At 41.2% G+C, this 17841-nt stretch overlaps 2 protein-coding genes across 4 annotated transcripts in view; one reads left to right on the forward strand and one right to left on the reverse strand.

Moving 5' to 3' along the window:
* The window catches only part of PHKA2 (phosphorylase kinase regulatory subunit alpha 2), a 105768-nt gene that overhangs the window by 87129 nt on the left and 798 nt on the right, over positions 1–17841 (forward strand). The window lies entirely within an intron of this gene.
* Positions 10451–17841, reverse strand: part of PPEF1 (protein phosphatase with EF-hand domain 1) — a 54689-nt gene continuing 47298 nt past the window's right edge. For all 3 annotated transcript variants that reach the window (XM_087966958.1, XM_026674945.2, XM_087966959.1), the window contains 2 exons: positions 17362–17446; positions 10451–11006 (listed from right to left, as the gene is read on the reverse strand). In XM_087966958.1, coding sequence (XP_087823084.1) covers positions 10810–11006; positions 17362–17446 — 282 coding nt within the window. In that variant the 3' untranslated portion in view covers positions 10451–10809. The remainder of the gene's footprint in view (positions 11007–17361; positions 17447–17841) is intronic.

Genomic DNA, 17841 nt, shown 5'->3' on the forward strand with positions numbered 1-17841 from the left:
TTGATTTCCTCTCTATGCATGTGAAAATTAACCATAAATGTATTTATTTATTTACTTTATTCAATTTATATTGCCGCCTCTTAACCCATGACGACTTGAGGCAGCTTACAGAATGTAAAACCATATTTAAAACAAAAAAACAATAACAACTAATAAAAACAATCAAATAAATTAAAGTACAATAGAACAAAATCTGGGGGGGGGAAATCACCCCAACTCCCACCCACCCCGCCCCAACGATAGCAGATCACATGAGCCATTTGATGGGCTCCATCCCACTCTGGATCCCCAGGCCCGCTGGCAGAACCAGGTCTTCAGTGCCTTCCAGAAGAGTATTAGAGAAAGGACCATTCTAATCTTTGGGGGAATGATGATCCAGAGAGAGGGAGTCACCACGGAGAAGGCCCTTCTTCTGGGTCCTACCAGGTGTATCTCCCTCAGGGATGGGACTCGCAGCATTCCCTGTCCCTCCTCTCTGATGGGTTGGGTAGATGTGACTGGCAAGAGACGTTTCCTCAGAAAATCTGGTTCCAAGCCATGAAGGACTTTAAAAGTGACAACCAGCACCTTGAATTGCATCCAGAAGCAAATTGGCAACCAATGTAGCTTCCCGCAGGAGAGGTGAAACGTACACACTGGGATCTGCACAAAACCATGTGGGCCACTGTATATTGCACCAACTGGAGTTCCCAGTTGTTCTTCACAGGCACCCCCATGTAGAGCGTGTTGCAAAAATTAAGACGGGAAGTGATAGACCATGAGTGACTGTGAGTAGGGACCGTTGGTCCAGGAAAGGGCGTAACTGGTGCACAACCTGTAAATGTCTTTGCTTCAATAAATTTACCAGTGCAAAACCATATACCAGTGGTTCCCGAAGTGGGCAGTACCGCCCCTGGGGGGCAGTGGGATGCCTTAGGGAGGCACTGAGAGGCAAGGGGGGCAGAAGGGGGGTGCTAGGAGGCGGCAGGGGGGCACTGGAGGTGAGCAGCATGGGTGAGTAAAAATCCCGCCATCGTTGCGTTCAAGGCGAGGCCCCGCAGGATCACCTCATTGACTTGAACACTCTGGTACAAGGAGCTCAATGGGGTGATCCTGGGGACCTCTCCCCAAATGCAGCATTGGGAAAGGAGAGCAAAGCCAGAGTGGCTTTGCTCTCCTTTTCAAACATCCCGCCGCCACCGTGTTCAGGGCGAGGCCCTGCAGGTCTACCCCATTGAGCCCCTTGCACCAGAGGCACCTGCCCAAGCAAGTCCAAACGGAGCGGTGTACGAAGTCCATGGGGTGACCCTGAGAGAAGGAAAGAGGAAGAGAGAGAGAGAGAGAGAAGGAAGAAGAGAAAAGGGAAAGAAAGAAAAAGGGACAAAGAAAGGGGGGGATGGAAGGAAGGGACAGAAAGAAAAAGAAATAAGGAGGGAGGGAGGGAGGAGAAAGATGAGATATCTATTCTAGTCCAATCACCTGCTCCAGCAGGGTTAGAAGGGAATGTGTGTGTGTGTGTGTGTGTGTGTGTATGTGTTTGTGTTCTCCTTGTAATTTACCAATACATTTTGGTTTTGCCTTCTTCAGAATTGGCACTGTAATACATTGGGGAAAAGTACACTGCTCAAAAAAATAAAGGGAACACAAAAATAAGACATCCTAGATCTGAATGAATGAAATATTCTTATTAAATACTTTGTTCATTACATAGTTGAATGTGCTAACAACACAAGCACACAAAAATTATCAATGGAAATCAAATTTAGCAAATGGAGGTCTGGATTTGGAGTTTCACTCAAAATTAAAGTGGAAAAAAACACTACAGGCTGATCCAACTTTGGTGTAATGTCCTTAAAACAAGTCAAAATGAGGCTCAGCAGTGCGTGTGGCCTCCACGTGCCTGTATGACCTCCCTACAACGCCTGGGCATGCTCCTGATGAGGTGGCGGATGGTCTCCTGAGGGATCTCCTCCCACACCTGGACTAAAGCATCCCCCAACTCCTGGACAGTCTGGTGCAACGTGGCATTGGTGGATGGAGTGAGACATGATGTCCCAGATGTGCTCAATTGGATTCAGGTCTGGGGAACGGGCAGGCCAGTCCATAGCATCAATGCCTTTGTCTTGCAGGAACTGCTGACACACTCCAGCCACATGAGGTCTAGCATTGTCTTGCATTAGGAGGAACCCAGGGCCAACCGCACCAGCATATGGTCTCACAAGGGGTCTGAGGATTTCATCTCAGTACCTAATGGCAGTCAGGCTACCTCTGGAGAGCACATGGAGGGCTGTGCGGCCCCCTAAAGAAATGCCACCCCACACCATTACTGACCCACTGCCAAACCGGTCATGCTGGAGGATGTTGCAGGCAGCAGAACATTCTCCAGACCCTGTCACGTCTGTCGGATGTGCTCAGTGTGAACCTGCTTTCATCTGTGAAGAGCACAGGGTGCCAGTGGCGAATTTGCCAATCTTGGTGTTCTCTGGCAAATGCCAAACGTCCTGCACGGTGTTGGGCTGTAAGCACAACCCCCACCTGTGGACGTTGGGCCCTCATACCGCCCTCATGGAGTCTGTTTCTGACCGCTTGAGCATCCACATGCACATTTGTGGCCCACTGGAGGTCATTTTGCAGGGCTCTGGCAGTGCTCCTCCTGTCCCTCCTTGCACAAAGGCGGAGGTAGCGGTCCTGATGCTGGGTTGTTGCCCTCCTATGGCCTCCTCCACGTCTCCTGATGTACTGGCCTGTCTCCTGGAAGCGCCTCCATGCTCTGGACACTATGCTGACCGACACAGCAAACCACCTTGCCACAGCTCACATTGATGTGCCATCCCAGATGAGCTGCACTACCTGAGCCACTTGTGTGGGTTGTAGACTTCGTCTCATGCTACCACTAGAGTGAAAGCACCGCCAGCATTCAAAAGTGACCAAACCATCAGCCAGAAAGCATAGGAACTGAGAAGTGGTCTGTGGTCACCACCTGCAGAACCACTCCTTCATTGGGGATGTCTTGCTAACTGCCTCTGCTTTCCACCTGTTGTCTATTCCATTTGCACAACAGCATGTGAAATTGATTGTCAATCAGTGTTGCTACCTAAATGGACAGTTTGATTTCACAGAAGTGTGATTGGCTTGGAGTTACATTGTGTTGTTTAAGTGTTCCCTTTATTTTTTTGAGCAGTGTAATTTTTTAGGGTGGAGGTCTGGTCCAATGGATCCTGTTTAAAGCCTCAACAATATGTGAGAGCTTCCTGATAGTCTTGGCCATGTTTCATCCACAAAACCTTTAATTATAGAAGCCAAAGATGTTTCAATGTGCTGGCAAAGATGCTGGCAAAGATGTTTCAATGTGAAAAAGGGCCTCTAAACTAGGCCTCATTTCAATCTGATGCATCAGGTCTCTCTCTCTCCCTCTCTCCCCCTCCCCGCCTCCATCCCCTCCTTTCTTTGTCCCTTTTTCTTTCTTTCCCTTTTCTCTTTCTTCCTTCTCTTTCTCTTTCTTTTCTCTCTCTCTCTCTTTCCCTCTCCCAGGCTCACCCCATTGACTTGGTGCACCACTTCGCTTGGACTTACTTGGGCAGGTCCCTCCAGTGCAGGGGGATCAATGGGGTGGACCTGCGGGGCCGGCACCAAGAACACGGCAATGGCGGCATGTTTGAAGAGTAGAGCAAAGCCAGAGGTCAGTAATTTTTGCTGCAAAAAATCACAAAAGCTTCTGGGTTGTGCACAAGAAGGGACACACATGTCAATGCAATTCAGCAACATAAAATAAAGAAATACAAATAAAACAAATCAACAAGAATCAGCAAAGCATCTCTGATTAGATTTTATTCACTACTGGAATCTAATCAGAGATGCTTTGCCCATTCTAGTCCAATAACCTGCTCCAGCAGGGTTAGAAGGGAGTATGTGTATATGTGTGTTCATAGCTGTCAAAACTCCAAAAACAGGTCAAGTAGTTCTGGGAAGGCCAGTCATAAGTTAGAACACTTGCTAAGCTACCGGCCATTAAGTGAGGACCACTTGTATTTGCCAGTCACCAAACCACGCCCACCCAGTCACGTGACCAGCAAGCCATGCCACCAGTCATGTGACCAGCAAGCTACGCCCACCCAGTCATGTGACCAGCAAGCCACACCCACCCAGTCACGTTACCAGCAAACCACACCCTCAAATTAGGCCACGCCCACATAAATTTGAATCCCGCCCCTGGGTGTGGGGCATTGAGCATGAGTTTGTAGCACCAAGGGGGCGGTGGACTGAAAAAGTTTGGGAACCACTGTCATAGACTGTCATTCTAATAATTGAAATAAAATACGTTTCATTCTCAATTTACTTTAAAAGTATTGGGTATTGTGGGAGGAGGAGTAAATTAATGTTGAGAAGAAAGATGATATGGATTCATGATTTCAACATAAAAACGAATGAATTTATTGATAATAAAAGGATGCACATTTTCATCATAGCAATTCCAGAATAAAAAAATAGCATGAATATTGAACAGTCTGTTTTACCACAATTTTACTGGCCTTGAGCTTGCATAATCAGATCCAGTGGGCTGCTGGATAGTGATACTTCAGTTTCACATGCATATTTTACAATGAAATAATCACATAAAAGCTAAATGTAGGAGAAAGCTAGCCTTAAACCCATATGCTATAAAGCCTGTGAAAGTAAAGTTCGTTGAATAAATTTATGATCTAAGATATGTGTGTGTGTGTGTGTGTGTATGTGTATGTGTATATCTATATGTATATATGTATATATGTATATATGTACCGTGTTTCTCATATAATAAGGCTGGGTCTTTTTTTTTTTTTTGAGCCCCGAAAAAATGGCTAGGCCGTCTTTTCGGGGGTGACTTAATTCCCCCCCCTTGCATCTTCGGGTGGGCGGGTGGCGACGGCTTGGATGTTGACCTCGGCATTGGTGGGGCACTTCGTATCAGGATCAACGCAGGCAGCACCATATTGGGGTGTGCCACAAAAGTACTTCCTAACGGCAAGCCCTCCCACCATTCCCCCCCCCCATTTCGCATGTTTTAATATAGGCCTTAATCTGGGGAGAGGGGCTTAATTTCATTTCATGCCTATAAAACATGCTGGGACTTCCTATTGGGGGAGGCCGTATTGTTGGAGAAACAGGGTATATATGTATATATGTGTATATGTATATGTGTGTGTGTGTGTGTGTGTGTATACACACAGTATATATACATATATATATATGGTTTATCATTATTACTTGTAATAATTTGCCACACAAAAACATGCTGTCTTTGAAAAGATAATTCTGTACATATTTAGAGTTTAATTAGAACTTAACCGTATAACTGTTTTGTTTAATAGCTTGCCTCCAGAAGTTGTGGAGATTGTAGTGGATGTCTAGTGGAGAAGACATTTAAGAAGAGATTGGACAGCCATTTGTCTGAATTGTATAGGGTCTCCTGCTTCAGCAGGGGGTTGGACTAGAACAGGGGTGTCAAACTCAAGGCCCACGGGCTGGATCCGGCCCATGGGGTGCTTAGATTTGGCCTGTGGGGCTGCCTTGGAAACAATGAAGGACCGGGCTGCAGTTTCTTTGCCAGTGAAAATGGAGCTTGGGAGGGCTGTGCGCTGCCCTCTCGAGCTCTGTTTTCAGCTGCGACGGCTTCCTGCAACCCTCTGCCAGTGAAAATGGAGCTCAGAGGGCCATGTGTGGCCCTCCTGAGCTCCGTTTTCACTGGCAGAGCACTTAGGCCACCACAGGTGCCCCCAACATGGGTGACAATGAGCTGGCCCTGCCCACCTGGCCCTGCCCCCTCCCCCCGAGGTCAAACACAACCCTGATGTGGCCCTCAATGAAATTGAGTTTGATGCCCCTGGACTAGAAGATATCCAAGGTATCTTCCTATTCTTATTATGTAATTCTGTATAATAATAAGGATATCAACTACTGACAGTGTTTCCTCTGTTGCTGCTGGACAGCCATCAGTTATAGTAATGTCATAAAATGCTTCTGCAGCATTTGAAATCAAAACTAAAATGCGATCCAAAATGACAGAAATGCCTCTAATATTCCTTTTTCACAGAGTAAGTATCAACATTATTTATTATATTTCTCTTTTTTCCATTTTGGAACTGAAAGTGGTACTCAGATATCTACCCTCCAGATATTAATTACAAATTTGCTAGCTTAATCAAGAAGGTGCATCATATAAACTCAGGACCCATTACATGGGACTTAAAAGTATTTCAGTATGCTCCTCATATTGTATGACTATTGTTAAAGTTTGCTTTAAAAATCAATAGATTTCATATAAAGTATCAACAAGGAGGTAGAAATTTATATTATTTATGAAACAATTTTAAAAAAATATTTCATCAACTAGATCCAACTGGATTAATTCATGAATTAAGTCTGAATCATCTTAGATCCAGGCATTTCCCTGGCTGTAACAGCTAGAGGGCACCTACATACCAGAAATGGTGTTTTAAAATGAATTATTTTAAAAGGAGTTAAGGAATTGCCAAAAGAAAATAAAGGATTGCAGGCTATATAAATTAGCATTTTTAAAATTAACTCTTTGACTATCTTCAGAGCTGAAGATGAAAAGTAACCACCCATATTTCTAGGGCAGAAATCTTATAGTCCCTACATTCCTAGTAACTATACTATTCATAGGATTTGTCCCCTGAAGATCTGAAAGTGACTCTTCCCCCACCCACATGCCTTCAGAACTTATTCTACTCTCTTCCCTTCTCCTCCCCTCTCCTCTTCTTTATAGCAGTGTCCAGCTTCTCGATGGCCCTTTCCTCCATTCATTTATTCAGCCAGTTATCGGAAATGACTTCTTTCAGGAAGATTATAACAGTTCAAGAGCAAAATATATTTTACTTGTGGTGCATGAAAGCCACAGTCATTTTTAAAAACAAAAGCACCCGAGGAAAAACTGAATGTTTAAGGGAAGTAATTCCAGGAAGCCAAATTGAACAATGCATTGATTCTACTGCTGAGTGCAATTAAAGTGGCAAGATAATTGGGGTGTGTAGATCTCTCTATTGAGTTCATCTCAGTATCTTGCAGGAGCTGGAGAAATTCTTCAGCTTCCAAGTCTACATCTGTTTTCTTAATTCAGGAAAAAAAGACATACTAAAAGTGATAAGATATACCGTATTTGCCGGCGTATAAGACGACTTTTTTGCCCTGAAAAAGATGCCTCCAATTGGGGGGGTCGTCTTATATGCCGGGTCGTCTTATACGCCGGCAAATAGTAATTGGGAAGCATTGCGGCTGCCCCGGCTGAGGCACTTTAGCGCACCGTGGAAACGAATCCCGTGAAGCCGAAAGGAGCAGCCAGCCTTCTCCCAGCTCCCAAGGAAACGAGGCTCGCACCGCCCGAGCTCCGCTGAGGTATCCGGCTGGGGCTGTCAGGAGTTGTTACCGCTGGCGCGCTCCCGCTGCTCCAGTCCCGCGTTGCCTCGGGAAGGAAAGGCAAAACCAGGAGCCGCTGCTGCCATTGCAAAGCGCCGCCACGGCTCTTCCTTTTTGCCTTTCCCTTCCCGAGGCAACGCGGACTGGAGCCGCGCGAGCCGCGCCAGCGGTAACAACTCCTGACAGCCCCAGCCGGATACCTCAGCGGAGCCCGGGTGGTGCGAGCCTCGCTTCCTTGGGAGCTGGGAGAAGGCTGGCTGCTCCTTTCGCTTCACGGGATCGTTTCCACGGTAGACAAAAGTGCCTCAAAAAAAAAAAAGTGCAAAAGTGGAAGGCGTGCGGAAGAGGGGCGAGTATATAACAAACTATATTTTGAGTGGAAATGTTGGGGGGTCGTCTTATACGCCGGGTCGTCTTATACGCCGGCATATACGGTACATAGTATAGGAAAAAGTGGGGAGGGAGACATCCAGTGAAGAAATGGAGAAAAAGGAATATGTTGCATAATTACAATTCAAATATGACATTTTTGGTATAACACGATGTTGATGGATTTAAAAGGATATTAACCAAAGTCATACAGGATTACCTATCATCTTCCATCACTTTTTGCCTGAGGGCTTCCTACTGTTGATGGTGCTATAGTTACTTAACAGATAATCAGAGTTGGAAGGGACCTTGTAGGTCATCTAGTCCAGGGGTCCCCAACCACCGGTCCGCGGACTGGTACCGGTCCGCGGAACAAGTCCTACCGGGCCGCTGGCGCCCCGCCATCTTTTTTGATGAAAAAGTGCTTCCGGTGAGCTTTTCCGGTAGAAAGCTCACCGGAAGCACGTTTTCATCAAAAAGATGGTGCGCCAGCGATCGGTGAGCTTTTCCGGGTAGAAAGCCATTTCTACCGAAAGAGGCCACGAAGTGCGCACCGCCATCTTGATGAAAAAGTGCCCGGTGAGGTCACCGGAAGCACTTTTTCATCAAAAAGATGGCGGCGCCAGCTGATGCCGGTACCAGGCCGCGGTGCCCAGCTGATGCTGGTACCGGGCCGCGGCGTAAAAAAGGTTGGGGATCACTGATCTAGTCCAATCCCGCACCCACCCAAGCCATTTCTGACAAATGGCAGTCCAATCTCTTCTTGAAAGTCTCAAGTGATGATGTTCCCACAACTTCTGAGGGCAAGCTCTTCCATTGGTTGATTGTTCACTGTCAGAAAGTTTCTCCTTATTTTCAGGTTAAATCTCTCCCTGTTCAGTTTCCATCCATTAATCCTTGTCTGGCCTACAGGTGCTTTAGAAAATAGCTTGACCCCTTCCTCTCTCTGGCAGCCCCTCAAATATTGGAACACTATTAGATAGGCCCAAACTTGGATAAGCAAAAATTACATGTTTGTAATTTCTGACATCAAACTAGAAAACAGCTATAGTTTAAAAAAATGCTTATACTTGTGGAATTACTAATCTTTCACACCTCTTCTCATCAATATTCTGTAATTAAAATAAGTTCTAGCTATTCTATAACATATACACAGTTGTTTCTCAATTTCACATGTTCCACTTCCTGGGAACATGGCTAACTCAACAAACGCCTAGGGAGAGATCTCCGATAAAGATTGAAAGTTGTGATTTTAGTTTACTATTGTAGTAACTGGTAGCTTGATCTTAACTGTAGATGGCTAAAATCTTCTGATTTTTATTAAAAGAGGAAGCCAAGATGGTGGAGCAAAGCATTAGATATATATTTGAAAGGTCTCTAAATAAAATATGTCAATTTGTTGACCGGTTGTTTTCTGATGATAAAAAATCCTCTCAAATTACTTCTGAGATGCAAACATGTGGAGAATGTTACCAAACTGCTGAGGTAACTTCACAATTAGCTGAAAATGCTGAGGAGTTTATCACAGTTTTTGGAAGAACTGGATATTAACTTTCATTACTATGGTTCAAATGTAAACCTCTCAACACAACTGAAAGAAGACTGTCAAGAAAAAAGACAAATTTGGGGCTTTTTCTTAAAGGACATTAACAAGGTTGAGGATCTCATGATAAAAAGAAAGGCCTATAATCTTTAATAAAACTTCCAGAGAGGAAACATATTTTACTCCATGAAGATAAGCTTAAACTTAATGAATTAACAGGAATTGGGATGCATTTTTCTCTGCTTGATATGTGCAACTGAAAGAAAAGTTTAACCCAAAATTTGAAAATGTATTTTTTTTACATATATATTAAGTAATTCTTAAAGTAAGCAAAAGATATTGAAAATGTATTTGAGAACACTTGTATTAAGAGAAAGGTAAATAAAATGATGTACCAGTTTAAAGAAAAAATCTGTATGTTAAAAAGGATGTTTATAAAAGAAAAAATATTCTATAAGGGTAGTTTGGAGGGAGGGATCTAAATGCAATACTGAAGTTTAAAGTTTGTATGTTAAGAAGTCAAAGAAAAAGATGTTATTGGAAAGTTTTGATTTTTTTTTTAAAGTGATTTTTTTAAAAAGTTTAGTATTTTGAAGGGAAAAAAGGGTGAAAAAAATTTTTCCCCCTTTTTTTCAGTAAGGTCAAAGAATTTGAAATAAATTTTGTAAATAAAAATGGTGACAATTCACAAAGATTACTAGGCGCAAATAAAAATGCACACCATTTCTATAGCAAGGAAGATAAATCAGGAATGGTTAAATTGATTTATTTTATTTAAAAAGGAAAATATGTTCTTATTTGGATATCACTTCTGGAATTTGTGTCTGTGAAGAAAAAAAATGAAACTTTTACTTTGGTTTTGTTGATTAGAAAGATTTGTTGTTATAGAAATGGCTAGTTATATATTAATGTGTAAAAGCAAAAAGTTGAGGTTGGAGTGTGTTTATCTTGTACTATGCTAAGAGTTGGAAGTCAATGCTTCTTTTCTTTCTTTTTCTCTTTCCCCTTGTACCTCGCACCCCCTTTTCCCTGCTCCTTTCCCTCCCTTAATTTCCTATTTTCTTTTCTTTGTATTTTATACAATAAAATAAATATGATAAATTATTTTTAAAAATCACATCATAAGAACACACAAGGAGAACTGTATGAAGGTGATACAATGTCAGTTTATGACTCATTAGAGAAGTATACAGGTAAGATACCCATGGTTCATAACTCTTTGCTAAGCATTATTTCAACAGCATGAGTAATGCTTGTGCTAAGAATTATGGAAGTTTAAAACCAATACATCTTGAAGACACCAGCTTAGGAAAAACAATAAATATGTTCTGCAACTTGTATAAGAAAAATCTATTTGTGAAGAAGAGTTTCAAAAGAATAAAATTAAAATATGACATTGTTTAAATCACTTGACCAGTCTATATTTTTATTTCTCATTAACAAATTTGCCATGTTTTATAAAACATAAATATATAAAGAAGGGTTTTCTCCAACTAGTTGGTTCTTCAAGAAGGCTGATCATTGTAACTGAATTTATGTACTATACGGAAAGCCTCCAGAAATTCATTGAAGTCAATGCTACCGTCTTTATTAAAATCCATGGTGCGAGCTAAACTGTCAATGGATTCATCACTCACATCATTCTTCACATGTGCATTGAAGAGTTTCCATGTTTGGCGAAATTCATCAGCAGAAATAAGGCCTAAACAAAGGGGAAACTAGTGTTATAAAAAGCACTGTGAATTTACATAAAAGGTCTATATACTGTATGTTAGTTCTGTATGAGAATGCACTTAGAAATGGGGAATCTGAAGAAAACAATGTAGAACTTGAAGCTACATCAGTTGTACATGTTACTGGTTTATGCCTAGTGTGATTTCAAAAGCTGGTTTTAGACTTTAAAAGTATAAAAAGCATAGGACCTTAGCACTGTAGCAATAGCACTTAGACTTATATACTGTTTCATGGTGCTTTACAGCTGTCCCAAGCGGTTTACAGTGTCAGCATATTACCTCTAACAATCTGGCTTCTCATTTTACCGACCTCAGAAGGATGGAAGGCTGAGTCAAACTTGAGCCGGTAAGACTTGAACTGCTGGCAACCAGCAGTCAGCAGAAGTAGTCTGCTGTAGTGAGGCCACATAATTGCAATCTAGTCCAATCCAGTCCTCCTGCAGCACTCTGCCAGCTGAAAATGGGCCATGCAGAGCAGAGGTGGTATTCAGCGGGTTCTGACCAATTCTGGAGAATCGGTAGCAGAAATTTTTAGAAGTTCGGAGAACCGGCAAATACCACCTCTGACTGGCCCCACCCCCATCTATTCTCTGCCACCCACTCAGCTGATCGGCTGGGTCTTCTTTTGTTGCCCTGCACAGGAGAACAGAGCTGGAAAGCAGGTTAGTGGGGTGGGGAGGGAATGGGAGTTTGCAGTAACCTCCTGGAGTGGTGAGACAGCTTCCTTCAGCTGCTGGTTGAAAACATGCCGCCCCCACTCAGCCAGTTTTTGGCCACCCCGGCATCCAGTACCTGGCCAGCTGAAAACATTTTTGGCCAGCAGAGTGCTAGTAGAGGCTGGAGAGGCCATGAGGCCCCTGGCTGGCCTGTTTTCAGCCAGCAGCTGCTGTTGAGGCCAAAAATGGGCCACGGAAGGGCTTTTTGGCCAGCAGAGTGCTGCTGGAGGATGGGGAGGCCAAAAACGGGCCATGTAGGGGCATCGCAGGGCCTTCGCAGGGCCCGTTTTCAACCAGCAGAATACTGCAGGAGGTCACTGAGGCATGAGGCCAGCAGAGGCACCACCGGTCAATCCTTTAATATTTCCAGGCTGGCGCTGTAGGCCAGATTTAAGTACCCCTGCATTATATATAAAAGATCACTAAAGAAATACATAAAACCAAGAATAAAAACCTCCTGGAATCCATATGAGTCAATATAAAAGGGAAAAAATGACATTGCTATAGGCATATACTACAGGCCACTCAACCAAGCAGAAGAAATAGATGAACTCTTTGCTAATCAATTAACAAATGTATGTAGGAAACATACCACAGTAATAATGGGAGACTTTAACTATCCTGATATCAACTGGGAGACAAACTCTGCAGCAAGTGGGAGATAGAACAGATTCCTAAACAACTTAGCTGACAACTTGGTCATCCAAAAGGTAAAGGAGGGAACTAGAGGAAAAGCTACACTGGACCTAATTCCTATTAATAAAGAAGAAGAGATAGAGGGAGTTGAAGTAGCCAGAACCTTGGGCGAGAGTGACCATGTCATAGTGGAATTCAATATAATACAAATACAAGCAATAGAATATAATCCAACCAGTGTCTTAACCTTTACAAGAGCTAATTTTAACGAACTCAGAGAGAGCCTAAGCAAAATTTAATGGATAAAAAATCCATGAGGGGAAAACAATTCAAGAAACATGGGAAACACTGAAAAATATGTTCATAAAAGCCCACCCCAACACAATACCACTGAAAAAGAAAAACAAGAAATCCAAGTACAATTCAGCATGGTTGCACAAAGATCTCTCTGACAAACAAAGACAAAAAGTATAAGTACAAAAAAATGGAAAGAGGGACACATAGCTAAGGCAGAATATCAGCAGATAGCCAGAATCTGCAAAGATGAAGTGAGGAAAGCAAAGGTTCAGAATTAATAAAGATTTCCAACAAAAGTCAAAGATAATAAAAAGTTTCTTTCAACATATAAATAGCAAGAAAAACATCAAGGGAACAACCAGTCCACTAAAGAGAGAAGATGGCAAGGAAGTAATGGGCAGTAAAGAGAAAGCAGAGCTGCTTAATTCATTCTTTGCATCAGTCTTTACACAAAAAGAAACTATAGCCCAACTTACCAAAAACATACCAGTAAAAGACAGACTAGAAATAAAAATTAAAATAAACAAAAAAATAGTAAGAAAACACCTGTCTGACCTTAATGAATATAAATCACTGGGTCTTTATGGATTACATAAAATCACTGGGTCTTTATGGATTACATAAATTTGCCAGTTCTGGAGGAGCTGGCAAATGTTATCTCAGAACCATTGTATCATATCTTTAAAAAAACTTGGAGCCCTGACACTAAGCTGGCAAGAATAACACCTCAGAAGCTCAGGATCCAAAAAGATCTTGAGAGACTTGACCAATGGGTCCTATCCAACAAAATGAAATTTAATGTGAAGAAAAGCAAGGTTTTACACGGCAGAAAAAAACAAAGGTTCAAATGTATTTGAATGTTAGTGACTCAACTGGTAGTTGGACTGTTCATTTGAGCCTCCGAGGTTTGCAATTTGGTTGTAAATGTTTTGTCACCATTCAAGAAGACATCATCAGCGTGCTTTGAATTGTGCTCATCTATCAGAACTTTGGCCTTTAAATATTTTTTTATGTGATGCAAATTAGTATGGGAGTTGTTTGTTCATCTACTTCTAGTCGTGATTTGATTTCAGACTGTTTGATTGGCTGGCTGTTGTTATTGAAATTTAGCCTGATTTCTTGTGAACTGATGGGTTATTATTTTGTTGCTGCATAGTGGGATGCCTGTTTGTTCATTTTAAATGCTATTTTTGGGATCACGGTTGATGTAGTTCTTTTATTCTCAGCGATTGGTAGACTGGATTGATGTGTCTGTTTATTAACTTATTGGTGGAAAATCAGACTTCAAGGAATTCTCTTTCTCTCCTTGATTTTGCCTGGATTACAATTGTGGCCCTGGTTAGTTCTGAATCTTTGTGGACTGACATGAGGGATAGTGGGTCATGTATTTTGGTAGCCAGGAAGTATTTGTGAAGTCTGATTAATAACTTTCTTCCTGTTTGGCCAACATCGTTCTTTTCACAGTTGCTGCACTGGATTTAATATATGATGCCTGATCTTTGGTTAGTTTCTGTCTGCTCTTTTGGTTTTCACAGGGTCTGTCTAAGAGTTGAGGTTGGTTTGTGAGCTACCATGAGATCATGTTGATGCAGTAATTTTGCTGTCATTTCTGAATTATTCTGTATGTAGGGACAGTGATTCATCTGATCGTTGTTGCTCTTGTTGTAGTTATATTACTTTGAGAGTTTATATTGTATGTAGACATCTCTGGATGAAGTTTTGTGGGTATCCGTTTCTCTCAAAAGCTTTATATAAGTGTTTTTGTTCTGCTGATCTGGTCTCTTTGGTGTTCAAATGGGATTTTGCTCTCCCAAAAAGTGTTCTGATGCAGCTTTGTTTATGGCATTTTGGGTGGTTGCTGTGGAGGTTGAGGATTTGATCTGTATGTGTTGCCTTCCTGTACACAGATGTTAGAAGTTAGCCATTCGTGGTTCTGGTTACAAGGATATCAAGGAATGGCAATTCGTTATCATTCTTGGTTTCTATTGTAAATCAGGTATCTGTGAAGACATTGATCACTTGGTAGGTTTGATTGACCTGATTGCATTTGATGATCACAAAGGTGTTGTCAATATAACATACCCATATCTTGGGATTTATTTGTGGAAGTACAATTTCTTCAATCTTTTGCATAACTTCTGTGACTAGGCCAGATATAGGAGATCCCATTGGCGATCCCTTCAGTTCATAGATCTCTCCGTCAAATCTGAAATAGGTAGTTAAGCATAGCTGGAGGAGTTCACATATGCTTTCTGTTATGAGTGGTTCTCTTGGTGGCTGTGTGTTGTCCAGTAGTTCTTTGATTAGGTTGATTACTAGTTTCAGATCTACTGATAATGTAGTATTACTAGTTTCAGATCTACTGATAATGTAGTAAATAATGTAGTATCATCAAATGATATCATTATTTTGTCTTTGTCAGTATGTAGGTGTTTGAATTGTCCAGGAATTGAATGGCATTGTTTATAGAATATTGGGAATCATCAATTAGGTACATTAGGCATTTCCACATTTCTTTCTGAAGGATGTAAGCGGGTGTGCCAGGGAATGAGACAATCAGTCTGAGTGGGGTGTTTTCTTTGTGCACTTTCGGAAGTCCATAGAACTGTGTTATGTTTGAATCAGTTGCTTTCATTCTTTGACATTCTTCTTCGGTAATTTGATTTAATTCTTGCAATGTTTTTTTAGGGTTTTATTGATCTTGTTGGTCTGCTTCACAGTTATGTCAGTACTGAAGCATCTGTAGATGGATGGGTCCTGTAGGAGTTGCTTGGCCTTTTCTATGTAGTCAGCTATGTCTAGTAAGACTATCATCCAACATTTGCTGGTTGGTAGTATGACAATATTGTTATCAATTTTGGGGGATTTCATTGCCTGTTGTTCCTGTTTTGTAAAGATGCTGGAGTTTTGTTCTGGCATATTTGTTGTTGGGCTTCTTTGCTAAGGTCTTTCAATTTTAGGGCATTTTCTAGGCTTGTTAGGAATTCTGTAGTTGATGCATCATGTGGTTGAAGATGAGTCCCTTTATCAGGACTTGTTGTTCCTCAACTTTGAGTTGTCAGTTGGATAGGTTCTTAATCCAAGCTTGTTTGTTGTTGTGAGAGTTGTTAACTGTTAGTCTGGATAGCTTGCTTTGCAGGGCAGTATGCTTCTTTTCTCTTGTATTTGTTGTTCTGTGATCGATTGCTGTGTTCAAACTTTGCATAAGTTGTGGTCCAATGGTATTATTGCATAAGAACTTTTGCTCAGTGAGGCACTTTGTATATTTGTTGAGATGATTGTGAGTATCTGTTATCATCAGTTGGATCATGTGTTTACCACTTTGTCTTGCTGCTGGATGATTAATTGGTGATCTGTAACCCTTCAAGAAAGCATGTTTCAATGTAGGCAGAATATTTGCTCAGGTGTGGATGCTTCTCTGCAGACAAAGGTCTCCCAATGATGAGCGGCATTGAGCTTTGGACACCCAAAGGTGGTTGAAATCTTTTCTTTTATGTATACTGAGAGCATTTGCATCAAGACAAATTCCTTGTGTGTCCAATGACCCTTGGCCAATAAAGAATTCTATTCTATTCTATTCTATTCTATTCTATTCTATTCTATTCTATTCTATTCTATTCTATTCTATTCTATTCTATTCTATTCTAATGTATTTGACAGACTAGTGCTAATTTGCATCACACAGACAGTACTAAAACCAAAGACTATTTCTCAGTAACAACAGCCAGCCAATCAAACAGTCTGAAATCAGACCATGACTCAGAAGTAGCCGAACAAACAACACCCATACTAATTTGCATCATATAAAAAGTTATTTAAAGACCAGTGTTTTGACAGATGAGCACAATTCAAAGTGCACTGACAACGTCTCCTCAAATGGTGATGAAACATCTGCAACCAAATTGCCAAGCTTGGAGCTCAGACCAACAGCACAAACCCAAACGTAGATGTACATATTAGGTGAAACCTGGCTCAAAAACAGTAACTGTGAAAGGGACTTTGGAGTCCTAGTGGATGATCATTTAAACATGAATCAGTAGTGTGTATCAGCAGCCAAAAAGCTAATACAATCCTTGGTTGTATAAATAGAGGCATAGAATCAAAATTACATTCAATATTAGTACCACTTTATAAAGGTTTAGTAAGGCCACAGGTGGAATACTGCATCCAGTTATGATTACCACATTACAAAAAAGATGTTGAGATTTAGGAAAAAGTACAAAGAAGAGAAACTAAGACAATTAAAGGCCTGGAGACTAAAACACACGAAGAACAGTTGCAGGATTTGGGTTTGGCTAGTCTAGAGAAAAGAAGGCCTAGAGGGGACATGATAACAGTATTCCAGTATTTGAGAGGTTGCCACAAAGAGAGGGGTTCAATTTATTTTGCAAAACACTAGAGGGCAGGACAAGAAACAATGGATGGAAACTAATCAAGGAGAGAAGCAACTTGGAATTAAGGAGAAACTTCCTAACAGCGAGGACAATTAACCAGTGGAACCGCTTGCCTTCAGATGTTGTGGGTGCTTCATCACTGGAGGTTTTTAGAAGAGACTGGACTGTCTGAAATGGTATAATAGAAGAGGCTAGACTCGAAGACCTCTAAGGTTCCTTACAGCTCTATTCTGATTCTGATCCTATGGCATTATTTTTAGAAAGCTAAAGTTTTAACATACCAGAATGGTCTTGGTCAATCATATTAAAGATAATCTCCAAATCAGCTTTGTATCTATACAGAGTTTCCACCAAATATGGTTGAACCTAAAATAGAATAGAGATTGAGAAAGAGGGGGACAATGAGACAGATTAGAAATCATATAATACCTAGTTTATGGTTGAAATCACAATACCACAAACTATTTTATATCTTGTAAAACATATATTTTAAAATACAATTTATTCCATGGAAATCCAACATCTAGAATCTAAAGTCTAAAGGATTTTAATTTAAAATTTAATTGCAAGGAAGATATGCATTATACTAATAAATCTTCCAGGTTAAACTTTTAATGTAGACATTTATCCACTGGTAATTTTGCCGCTTTTTTATCCTTCATATTTCAAAAGAAAATTCTCTTAAGGAAGAAACTAATGAGATGCTATTAATTAGTAATGCTAGTAGTTATTTTCTCATGCATACACTAAGAGTCACATTA

This window comes from Notechis scutatus, chromosome 5 (genome assembly GCF_049901735.1).
Source record: "Notechis scutatus isolate UNSWTSFEM ecotype Mainland chromosome 5, rNotScu1.2, whole genome shotgun sequence".
Taxonomy (NCBI): Eukaryota; Metazoa; Chordata; class Lepidosauria; order Squamata; family Elapidae; genus Notechis; species Notechis scutatus.